This window comes from Phaethon lepturus, unplaced genomic scaffold (genome assembly GCF_000687285.1).
Source record: "Phaethon lepturus isolate BGI_N335 unplaced genomic scaffold, ASM68728v1 scaffold43516, whole genome shotgun sequence".
NCBI classification, from domain to species: Eukaryota; Metazoa; Chordata; class Aves; order Phaethontiformes; family Phaethontidae; genus Phaethon; species Phaethon lepturus.
Genome location: NW_010546371.1, coordinates 1 through 11,167, shown reverse-complemented (window position 1 = coordinate 11,167; position 11,167 = coordinate 1). Strand labels below are relative to the sequence as shown.

The window sequence follows — 11,167 nt, the reverse complement described above, 5'->3', positions numbered from 1 at the left end:
CCCCCCGCCGCCGCCGGCCTCTCAGCTCGGTGGTGCTGGAGGAAGGTGTGTCGGAGAGGCTGGTCCAGGATGTGAAGGAGTTCATTGACAACCCCAAGTGGTACAGCGAGAGAGGCAAGGCTCTGTCATGGTGTCCTCTGCATTGTGCCCAGCATGGCTTCTTACACCCCTGCAGCCGTGGCTGTGGGGCACGACCCCACATCCCGCACATCCCGCAAATGCGCAAGCCCAAGTGCTAAGGTCAGGCCTGGGTCTGCAACGGGAGAAACTCCCCTTGGTTCAATCCCATCCTGGAAACCATAAGCCATGGAGTTCATTGCTCCTGTCATGCTGCTTGTGGGGTGGGGCAGGATGCTTGTCATCCTCTCTGGAGGTGGCTGCAGAGAGATTTTTCCCTGCTGCTTGCCTTCACCTGGTGTGTCCTCTGTGTGTGCTCAGCACAGCCCCATAGCTCTAGGGGAGAGAGCTCAGAGCAACCCAGCTGGTTCCTAACAGGACACTGTCTTCCTAGGGATCCCCTACCGAAGAGGCTACCTGCTGTATGGTCCTCCTGGCTGTGGGAAAAGCAGCTTCATGTGAGTATTGCCAGCTGGCTGCTCTGGGGCACAGCAGTTTCTGGTGAGAGGGTGTGGATGAGTTTGGGTTTGAAATGCAGGAGTGGGCTTGTGCCTCCTGCGCCGTTCCTGGTGTAAGCGTTTGTGTTGCTGGCACCGTTACAGGTCAGGGTGACGAGCCCTTTGCGCCCTCGCTTTGCACAGCGCTGCATCGTACCGGTGGGCTGAGCAGGGGCTCCCACCTGCCCCCCTTATCTGATCCCCGCTGAGGGATGATGCGTCTGCCCCCTCCCCGGTTGCTGGGTGGGGAGATACTGTTCTTCCTCTGCTCTGGGCTTTCTTGCTGTGATTCACCCCGGTGGTTTGTGTCCTTCCCAGCACAGCCCTGGCCGGGGAGCTGCAATACAGTATCTGCCTGCTGAGCCTCAGTGACCGCAGCCTCTCCGATGACCGGCTCAATCACCTCCTGAGTGTGGCACCTCAGCAGAGCATCATCCTGCTGGAGGACGTAGATGCTGCTTTCATCAGCCGGGACCTCGCCGCTGAGAGTGAGCAGTGGTCCCATTCCCAGGCCAGTGGCGGGAGGGAGGTTTGCTGGCTGTGCTGGGGAAAGGTTTGGACACTGGGCTGCTCTGCCCACATCAGCAGAGGCCAGGAGTGGGCAGCGATCTGGGGCCTCAGGGCCCAAGCTGGACCTCACCCAGTTTTGGCTAGGCTATAGAAAACAAAATTTGGGTCCTGTATTGACAGGTAAAGACACTTCTCCTGCCCAGCTATCTTCAGCCTGAGGGAGGAGGTGGCTTTCCCCCTCATTCTCTTTTTGGGCTTCCAGGGGTGCCAGTGGGCAGGGGAGGTGAATGTGCTGCCAGCCAGGGAGAGGCAGAGGGTCAGCTTTGGGGCAAGGAAAGAGGGAGGAGCTTGAGCTTAAGCCTCAGGTGACAGGGAGGTGGCCCGTGAGACTGCGTGGGTTTATTGGCCAATGGCTATGATCTCAGACACCTCTGTCCCCAGACCCGGCTGTGTACCAAGGCATGGGGCGCCTGACCTTCAGCGGCCTCCTCAACGCCCTGGATGGTGTGGCCTCCACAGAGGCTAGGATTGTCTTCATGACTACCAACTACGTGGACAGGTCAGAGTTGCCCTCTGGGAGGGAACAGGGAGGGTAGCACAGGAAAATGTTGCTCCCTTCTGATGGGCTTTATGGAGGGCTATTTGCATCCTCCAGCATGAAGACTGGGGGTTCAGGTTTCCCAAATCCTCCTGTGGGATGCAAATCTCTTGATTGTTAATCAGGATCCCTTTTGCTGGAGCATCAGGTGCTTCCTTGCTGTTCAGGAGTGGTACCAGCTTCCTGCCTGTGGGGATCTGCAGGTTTTGGGGTTGTGGCCATGCTGTGAGCGAAGCACTGGCCCCACGCGCAGCCCGTTGGGTTGGCAGGATGCAGCCTGGGCTCCTGGCACCTGGCCAGATGCTGCTCTGTGTTAGGCTTTCTCACTCCAGACTGAGCTGGCCTAGAGTGTTGTTCAGAGGTTGCTCATGGGACAGAGATGGGCAGAGCTGTTTCCCAGGACATGCTTGTCGCCCTCCAGTGCCAGCCCTTCCCCAGCTCGCTTGGTCTCTTTTGGGTTGATTTCCCCCCTCAGCCCCTCCCAGAGACAAAGCAATTCCCCAGATTTACCATCTCACAGTGCAGAGCAGCGGCTGTGCTAGCAGAGAGGGTGGCTTCCTGCAGGACCTTCCTGCAGAGACACTTTGATCAGGTTTTCCAGGCACCCCTGTGTCTCTCGGCAGGCTGGACCCAGCCCTGGTGCGTCCTGGCCGCGTGGATCTCAAGCAGTACGTGGGCCACTGCTCCCGCTGGCAGCTTGCCTGCATGTTCCAGCGCTTCTACCCCGAGCAGTCCCTGGCTGCAGCTGAGCATTTTGCGGAACAGGCGCTGGCAGTCTCCAAGCAGATCAGCGCTGCCCAGGTGCAGGGCCACTTCATGCTCTACAAGATGGACCCCGAAGGAGCCATTTCAAACATACAGTCCATCCTACTGTGACCAGGGGCCAGCTTTCCCCTGCCATGCTGAGATGACTGGGACAAGGATGTGACCGTTCTGGGGATGCCATGAAGCTGCCCAGCCACACAGGCCAGGCCTCTGTTCACCTCTACCCCTCTTAAGGCCTTGGCATTTATTAAAACACACGGAGAGTCAGCTGCCAGCCCTGCAAGCAGGGAGAGGGAATCAGCTCTTGCTGCTCCCCAGACTTCGATGTTACGGCTATCCCAGCACAAGGCACACACTGGTGAGCAGGGCTAGTGCATTAAGCTGCCAAGGCCTCCTGGATGTGAATCCTCTTCCTTGCAGGGCAGCCTGGGTGTGCCCCAAAAGGGCTTTTCAGTGGGGCAGGACATTGGGGTGCTGCACTGCTATAGAGCTGCTGGCCTTTGAAAGGACAACAGTCTTCACTGGTTTGTGACTATCCTCTGTGAAGTGCACAACATGGCTCTTGGCTTTCTGGTCCCTTTGCCTGTTAATTGCTCCACTATCCAGCTGCTGGTCCAGTGCCCTCCTGACCAGGGCCTGGCACAGCCAGTACTGCAAATCCAGAGCATTTCAGAAAAAGGCAGCTCCTAAGAGACAGCTTGTTGTCCCTTGGGCTGCAGGCTGGTGCCACAGCTCCTGCCCTGCTGGGTTGTGATGCTGAGTACTGATCTGCTTGGGTATCGTTCTTGGGTGGGCATGAGTGCTCCTCCTGCAGGCCTGCGTGTGGGGGCAGATGAGAGGCTTTGTCTGGTTACAGAATATCTTCCTAAGAGCTTGACGTTAACTCCAGCATGAATTTTTGCAGCCAGGCCAGTCCAGTGCAAGGTGCAGAAATCCCTGTTGGAGGTGACTACTCTTCTTTTAGCAGGAGAGGCCCTGCGTGGCTGAAGGAGGGATGTGGCCTGCTGCTGGCAGTCTCACAGCCTCTTCCCTGTCACCAGGCTTCCTTCCTGCCAGGAACAAAAGTCCTGGATGGGCTTAAAGCCACAGGTGCCTGAAATGCAACTGAGAGGTGGGTAGGTCCTGCGCCTCCTTCCCAACAGCCCAGAGTCAGGGGCCAGGGGGTTCATGCTGACCTGCAGAACAAGCCAGCCAGAGCCTCTTCCCTCCCCTGTCCCTGTTTCAGAGTCCCAAAATCAGCTTCCCCAGAGCCAGCGCCATGTTCATGTCCTCATTTCAGGGGCTGCGTCACCTTGGCAGGGCTGGGGGAGCTGGTTCCAGGCCAGTCCCAAGCCACTAGGTCACTGCTCAGCCCTCCTCTTGGCTCTGCCCTGCAGGGCCAAGGGCGAAGCTGAAAGCGCATGGGGCTATAAAGGGGCCCAGCTGATGCCACCTGGCTGGATTTCAGCACAAAGGGCACTGCTTTGATGCAACCCCAGCTTTGCACAAATGGAAGGGTTGATCTCATGGCCACAGGGAGGTGGGGGCATCTCTCAGTGACTCAGAGTGGCTCCTGGAGCATGGTGTTGCTGTTGGCATCTCAAACCCTGTGCTTGGCCCGCAGAGGCCAACTGCTTGGATCCAGCCTCCTCCCTCAAAACTGAGGGTCAAAACTGGCCAGTGAGTGACTGGCAAATGCCTCACAGCAGTTTGGGAGGGTGGGGGAGTGGTGAGGGAGAGCCAGACGGGCCCGATGCCACCACAGGAGAGCACAGGCACCATCTCTCATTCTGCTTGCTTTTAATAGTGTTAATGCTACAGACACTGCCGGTGCTCTTCTGCCCAGCCCAAGTACTTTTGCCAGTTAAGCCTCACAACAGCCCTGTGAGGTAGGTGGGTGACACAGGCAGACACCAAGCAAGGAGCCCCAGGGCAGGGTGCAGGCTCCATTCCTCCCCTCCAACCCAGGTTTGTTTTTTTTAGCCCAAATTCATTTCCACATGCTGTTACAAAATGTCCTCTGCTCCAGGCTGACAACAGTGAATCGGAAAGGTGAGGGCCCTTCCTAAATCCCTACTCCCAAGAAAAAAACCCTCCTACGTCTCTAACACGTCTAGGCATTTGACTGAAGTTACCCAAGTCCTTCCTCACTCTGATTTCCATGGCTGAATTCCCATGCTCCAAACACCGGGTACAGCAGCCTTCCCGCTGGGAGTAAGCCTGGCTCACTGGAGGAATCCAAGGAGCTTCAGCTGCTGCGAGGGGCAGAGGTCTTCATGTTTTTCAGGACATGATCAAACACCTTTCTTGGAGCACAGCAATTTCACAAGTGAAGGCAGGAGGCAGCAGAACAAGCATCAATGTCAGATAAAGTTTACACCTTTTTCACTCAAGTGCAGGCAGCCTGTTCACCCAGAAACCAGCTGAAACAAGGACAGAGTGAGCACTGAAGAAAAATTAGGGTTGCCTTCAGGGAGCGAGTGTTCAGCCCTCGTCCCCAGCAGGGCACAAAATCTGGCTCTCAGATCCCCAAGCTCAGGACAGGTAGACTCAGACCAAAGGGGTGGGGGGGGATAATGCTTTTGGAGCATTAGGGTTGAAAATAGGCCAATGGTGGAACTTCAAGCACAGAAGGTTCTAACCCCTTCAGGACAAGGCAGGGTGTGGCTAGAGTAGGGCAGCAGGTGAGGAGGACCCATTCCAGAGTGAGCCTTTGTGCACTCTTCATGTGCCAAAGGATCAGTCAGGCAGATGCAGTGCAAATGCCTTCCCAGCTGGCACACAGCCCTCTAGAGATCTCATCTGAAGCTCTGGCAAGTCTATCACGGCACATTCATTTTTGTACTCAGCAGGAGGAAGACAATAACAACCCACGTGTGGCCAAGAGATGTGGGGGCACAAGGCACAAACAAGTGTGAAGGAATCAGTACTGTCTGGTTGAGCCAGACAGCTTCCACTGAGCCAGGCAAAGCAGGGACTGGGGAGCCCTCCTGCCACCCAGGAGGGTCAGGGGAAGGTCTCTGCCCTGGCCCTGGGTGTAGGGAGCAGGGAGAGGAGGGAGCAATAGCAGGGATCAAACACCTTTGCTCCAAACAACAAAGAACAGGAGCGAGAGGGCAGAGAAAAAGGGAGCAGGCTCTGGAGTAGACCAAACAAATTAATTTAATAGCAGTGTCCCACTTCAGAGGCTTGGGATCACCCATTATGGCTCTGGAATGGGACACTTTAAATCTGTGAAGCAGCAGCAGAAGGAACTGCACCAAGTTAGTTTAAACAGCAAATCCTCATTTCTTTGAAGCAAGATCAGCTTGAAGATGAAAGGAGGGTAAGAGTATCCAAAGTATTGGGGCATGTCTTCACTCTGGGCTGTCACAAGTTCCAAGAGACATCCTGGCCTTAGAGGGGGATCCTGACAGGTTGCAAAGCAGAGTGCTCTTCCCAGGTCTCCCCATCAGCTTCTGCCTGCACAAAAGCAGCTGAAGGACAGGGCAGGAGCTCCAGCTAAATTCAGGCTTCCCGAGGGAGCAGAAGCCAACCTGAAGCCTCAGCCACCAGACAGCCCTGACCTGCCAATGTGTTGACTTAGGCTTAATTTAGCTCTCCTGTCTGAGACTGGGAAATGTCCCGTTGTACAAAGGACTTGCCTGGACAAGCCCATCAGCTGAACAGAGTGTCAGGGCTGCAGGAGAAGCAATGTTGTCTCCAAGCAACAGCAGTCGAGAAGGCACTTTGAGAAGGAATGGGGGACACAGCAAGCTGAGCTCCAGGCTGCTGCCCTGGCACAGCCTCATCACTTGGCACCACAATGGCTCTGTTGGGATGCTGGCTTCCAGAGAAGGTCCTGCCACAACTCTGGCTCTGCCGCGGCACCATGCTGGGCTCAGTACGTTTGCTCTGTACTGTCCCCTGGGTCCTCTGAGACCAAGGCTGACATGATCTGTCAGGACTCAGCTTCTCCAATGCCAGTGACAGCCAGTTGCTCAGGCCAGGATGCTTCACTCTGCACATGCCCTGGAGACACTGCCTGTCCCAAGCTGTGCCATATGTCAACTGCCTTCTCCCTCCCAAGGGGTATGGTGTCTGCTTGCTACTGCTCCACCAGAGCCTCCATTTTCCTCCCCAGAAACAGCCCTTCCGTCCCCCAGCCCAGCCCCTCACCACTGCTGCTAGGAGCCACTCTCCTTCTCAAGATGGGCTTCTCGTCGTCCACTGGGCCTGAACCCCCCTCTCCCTCTTGGCGCTCTAGGGTAAGAACCACACTCCTGGACTCTGGACCTTTCCCACCTCCCACAATCCCAGGGCCTGTGGTGGCTCTGCCAGCTGGGAGCTGCTCTGTGGTTGCTGCGGTTGAATGCCAGGTTCTCCTTCTCCCTGCCCCGGGCCTCAGCCCCCTCCTCTGGGGTCCATCTCTCCACATCACGGTGCTCCTCTTTCAAGTCTGCTGCCTCTGTTACTGCTGAAGGGTCTTCAGGGCACAACTCCTTTCTTTCAGCCAAGGCAGCAGCCCTGCTTCTGCTGTGAGGCTTTGGAAACTCCTGGCTGTGCCTCCCACCAGGTCGCCACTCCGGTCTCCGGCTGAAGCCCCTGGGCCCCCTGGAGCCATGAAATGGATGACAGGCTTCCTCTGCCTGTTCCTGCAAGCCACTGCACGACTGCCTGCCCTGGCCCCTGGGGCCCGGCCTCTCCCCTCTATGCCTCTCCCTCTTGCTCTGTTGCTCCCTGGGCACAGCAGGCCTCTCGGGCCGCCCGGGTTCGGCCCTGGCCTCGGGCACCCCAGCTGGCTCTGGAGCCGAGGCTTGGCTGGGCGGCTGGGGCACATCCACAGCGCTTGCACTCACTGGCAGCTCGGAGGCAGTGGCTGCTTGGCCTGGATCGACAGCAGCTGGAGGCTGAAAGAAAGAAGCCACCGGTGAAGAAAAGCACAGAGAAGTCCCGCAGCAGATGACAGCGCTCGGCCCTGCAGTCCAGGGCCCCCCTCGCCAGCTCTCTGCCCCCAGTGCCATACCGCCTGGAGGCTGATGAAGTAACGGTTCTTCTCTGCTTCAGGGTCAATGATGCCCCCTTTCTCTTGCTGTCTCTTGAAAATTAAGCGCAGTTCTTCCTGGTGCTGCAGCATCTTGGCATCTGGCCTGTACGGCTCCTGAGAAAGCAAGGGCTCTCTCAACACCTGGCATGGACAGGCAGCTGGCAGAGCTAAGAGCTACTCCCCAAACCCTCCTTTGATTGTACAGCACCCAGGCAACCTGCTTCCCTTCGCCACATTTGACCAGGCCTACAGATGCACATGAAATCCCTAGACAGAGGTAGAGCGTGCCAACGCACACCCACTGTTCCTGCAGCAACTGCCTTGGGACATCCTGCTGTGGGGCAAGATGCAGAGCAGCTACAACCAGGTCACTCTTCTAACCTTGATTACATACGGGGACATGCCCCATGGCAGAATTACCTCTCGCCCAGCACATCTGCTCATGACTCAGGGCTATACAACTAAACCTGCTTTGTGGACACATCAAAGAGTCAGGAGACACCCTGCTAGGTTTTGTGAACTGCCCCTTGGGTGGGCCATCTAGGAGGTCTGGAGAGCATGCATTTGTTCATCTGTTATAGTGTCCCAGTTGAAGCTACCCAGCGAGCGGGGCACAGCTGAGCAAAGCCCCCATCTCTTACCAGTGGGTGCTGCGGGGGCGGTGCTGCCTTCAGAGCACAGAGATCATAGACCAGGGTCTCCCGGCAGACAGGGCACTGCACACCGACTTCCTGTGGAAGGCAAGAGGTGATACCAAACCCCGGCCATCACCCAGCTCACATGCTGCTGGATAACCCCAGCCTGGAAGCGCAACAGAGCAGCCTTCTTCACTCTTCTGCCAGGACAGGGAAGCCCAGGGGGGTTTCAGCAGCATGAACGCAGCTCAGTATCTCAACGACTGCTACAGGTGTCTCCACCATGAGGCATGCTGGGATTTCTGCTCCAGCAGCTGAATGCTGTACAAACCACCTCTGTCACCGTGTATGGTTTCAGTCCTCCTTAGCCTAGGATCTATTTTTCTCCACTCCAGAGTGGAGTGTGTCATCTAGGCAGCAACTCTTTGAAAGGGTTTTACAGGAAGGAGCCTTTGACTTCTTTCATGCTCAGCTGCGCAGTTTGGTCTGTGGCTGACAACTGTTCCAACACATGCTCAGGCAGCTTTTATCACCCCCAATGCAGGTGATCATGTTTATCCCTGCAGTTCAAGGACTAGAGAAGGAGCTCCCTTTTCTAACTCCTGTGGTTCCAGAAGTCCAAAAATGCAACTCCCCTGCCCCTCATACAGCAGACGCTGACCCAGAGATCCAATAAACCAACTGCTGAAGTACTAAAAACTCATGGGGTAATTTTGGTTGGAAAGGGCCCATGGAGATCACCTGATCTAATCCCCGCTCTGATTCTCAGTGTGGGCATGATGCTGACCATGCTCCTGGGTCAGGCTAGCCCTCAGTCCATGTCCGCAAGGGGGTGACACAGACATCATGAGGGCCTGCACAGGGGGCCAGGGGAGGGAGCCCAGGGCCTGGTACCTGTTTGGAGGATGGTGCCAGGTGCTGCTCTCTCTCCTCCTGCTGCATAAGGATCTCCTCCTCCATGTGCTGGGCATAGCGGGCCAGGCAGTGGGAGTGGAAGTAGTGGTAGCACTGGGTCTTTGTGAAGGCTTCTCTCTCCTGTAGAGGAAAAAAGGCAGTTTTAAAGGGTTTCTGAGCACAGGGTTGTGTAGCCTCCCCTGCTGAGGTGGGTTTTCACTCCCATGTCAACGCTGGCAGTGGGGAACTAGTGCTATTGCTGGCAGAGCCGCATAACATCTTCTGCTGGGCTTCATTTCTACTTCCTCAGATCTTACTGGGACACCGCTCCCTATTCTAAGTGTGAGAAACACTCCTAATGTCAAGATATAAAGGTTTTGTGACTGATTTCTCTGCATGTGTTCCTGTGTAAGCAGCAATCTTCCCACCTGATATGTTCTCCTTCCTAGGCAGGTGCTGCCTCTCCTTGTAACCTGGACAAGTCAAGCTCCCCTGTCCCCACAGCGCCTGCATGGATGTCTTCCAGTTCCTCCTGACCACCTGTGTGCTGAACTCCAGGCAAGGTTTGACCAACACAAGGGAAGCCAAGATGCACCACAACTATCCCCAAACCCTAGCCACTCCTTTGGAGATGCTCCAGCATCACTTGCTGCCCCTGTGCCCTGTTTCTGTAGATGGTTATCTTCAGACTGACGGGGAGAGTAGCGTGTATCACCTTAGGAAGGTTCATGCTTAGTAGGATCACCTACAGATCAGGGGGGCAGGGGGCTGCTGAGATGCACCCCAGTCCCAGGCCGATATCCCAAGCTTTGAGCCCCAGGCTCCCCGTTCTCTTGCCTCAGTTCCCAGCCAGCTTGTGGGACGAGGAGACACATGCCTACCTGGAATCCATAGAGGCAGATCACACACTGGCCGTGAGGAATGTTGTTGTCAGTGAGAATCTCCTTCCCTTTCTGCAGAAGCAGGAAAGCAAACATTTTACTCACTGGCCTGCCCATGGGCTCAGGGCTGTCCCACCTCTCGGGCAGTCAGGGACCAGTGTCTGTTGCTTGTCACCCACAATCTGCCCCAGCTCTCACCTCAATCAGTTCATAGAGCACCTCTGTCCCCAGCCTGGCTTCAGCAACACTTCTGAGGGTCTGGGAAATCCTACACCAAAGCAGCAGAAATGCTTAACACAAGTTTAGCCATACCTTTTCACTGTCCAACATACCTGTCGCCCCGCCACAGCGACAGGAGAAAGAAATAAAGCACTAGCCTTCAGACTTTGCCTGCAGCATGGGATGGGCACATGTGCACACACATATTCATGTGCTCTCCCGGCTTCCCACAGGTGCAGTGCACAGGAAGCCTTTGTCCCCAGAGGGACTTGCAAGAGCAGGTTTGTTGACTGTCTCAGCTCGAGCTCACCCAGCGACCTTTGGTTTTGGTGAATCTCAGGCTTCGTTTATCTGACAGCAGCCCCTGAGCAGGTCTGGTGGGAGCTGCGTTACTCCTGTGCTGCTGGCGGGTACCAGGGTCTCTCTGCATGCACTCCGCTGCACCAAGGATGGGAGCACAAAGGCAACAACGTGCTGCCCAAGAACTCGGTTCAGTCCTACCTCTGTCAAAGCAGGACCAACAGCTTCAAAGGCCCAGGGGATTTAGACTGCAATTCAGGGGGACTACAGGGGAACAACCATAGGGTGGGCCCCTTGGTGTCAAACTCAGCAGCAGTGGCTCCCATGAGATTTAAGACAAGGTGATTTAGGGACCTGTATCCATCTGTTCACCAGACACAGGGAGCCACGTGAATTTGAGAGAAGGCTCTTCCACCAGTTCTGCCTCACAGGTCTCTGGAGGAAAGGATCTCCCTCTCCCCACCCTCCCAGCACTCACTTTTGAATTTGCTCATCTGACAGCCCCCGGGGGTTCCTGATCAAGATTTCCGGAGCTTTGTTGGGATACTAAGGAGAAAAAAAAAAAAAGAGAGAAACACCGAAAGCACAACAAGGCAGGCAGAGAGGCCCCGGGTAGGGAGGAAAGGGGGCCGGCAGCCTACCTGGGGGGGCACAGAGAGCACCAGGGTGAAGCAGACATACTGGGAGTCCTGGTCCTGGGCCGTGGCGGGGTGCAGAGTGATGCTGATCTCCCAGGGCTCCCACCT

General features: G+C 56.1%; 2 protein-coding genes across 2 annotated transcripts in view; one reads left to right on the top strand and one right to left on the bottom strand.

The window, feature by feature from the left end:
• The window catches only part of LOC104622474 (mitochondrial chaperone BCS1), a 3,695-nt gene extending 984 nt beyond the window's left edge, over positions 1-2,711 (top strand). The window contains exons 3-7 of the mRNA XM_010289267.1: positions 1-114; positions 512-575; positions 933-1,102; positions 1,566-1,683; positions 2,346-2,711. The exon at positions 1-114 is cut by the window's left edge and continues 75 nt beyond it. Coding sequence (XP_010287569.1) covers positions 1-114; positions 512-575; positions 933-1,102; positions 1,566-1,683; positions 2,346-2,598 — 719 coding nt within the window. The 3' untranslated portion in view covers positions 2,599-2,711. The remainder of the gene's footprint in view (positions 115-511; positions 576-932; positions 1,103-1,565; positions 1,684-2,345) is intronic.
• A 3,731-nt stretch (positions 2,712-6,442) lies between these two features.
• Positions 6,443-11,161, bottom strand: RNF25 (ring finger protein 25). The gene is made up of 8 exons (XM_010289266.1): positions 11,063-11,161; positions 10,900-10,967; positions 10,101-10,170; positions 9,903-9,974; positions 9,022-9,162; positions 8,134-8,223; positions 7,472-7,606; positions 6,443-7,355 (listed from the first exon to the last, which is right to left on the bottom strand). Exons 5-8 carry the CDS (start codon positions 9,085-9,087, stop codon positions 6,633-6,635), a joined length of 1,014 nt encoding a protein of 337 aa, XP_010287568.1. The 5' UTR covers positions 9,088-9,162; positions 9,903-9,974; positions 10,101-10,170; positions 10,900-10,967; positions 11,063-11,161; the 3' UTR covers positions 6,443-6,632.
• Between the last annotated feature and the right edge of the window lie 6 nt (positions 11,162-11,167).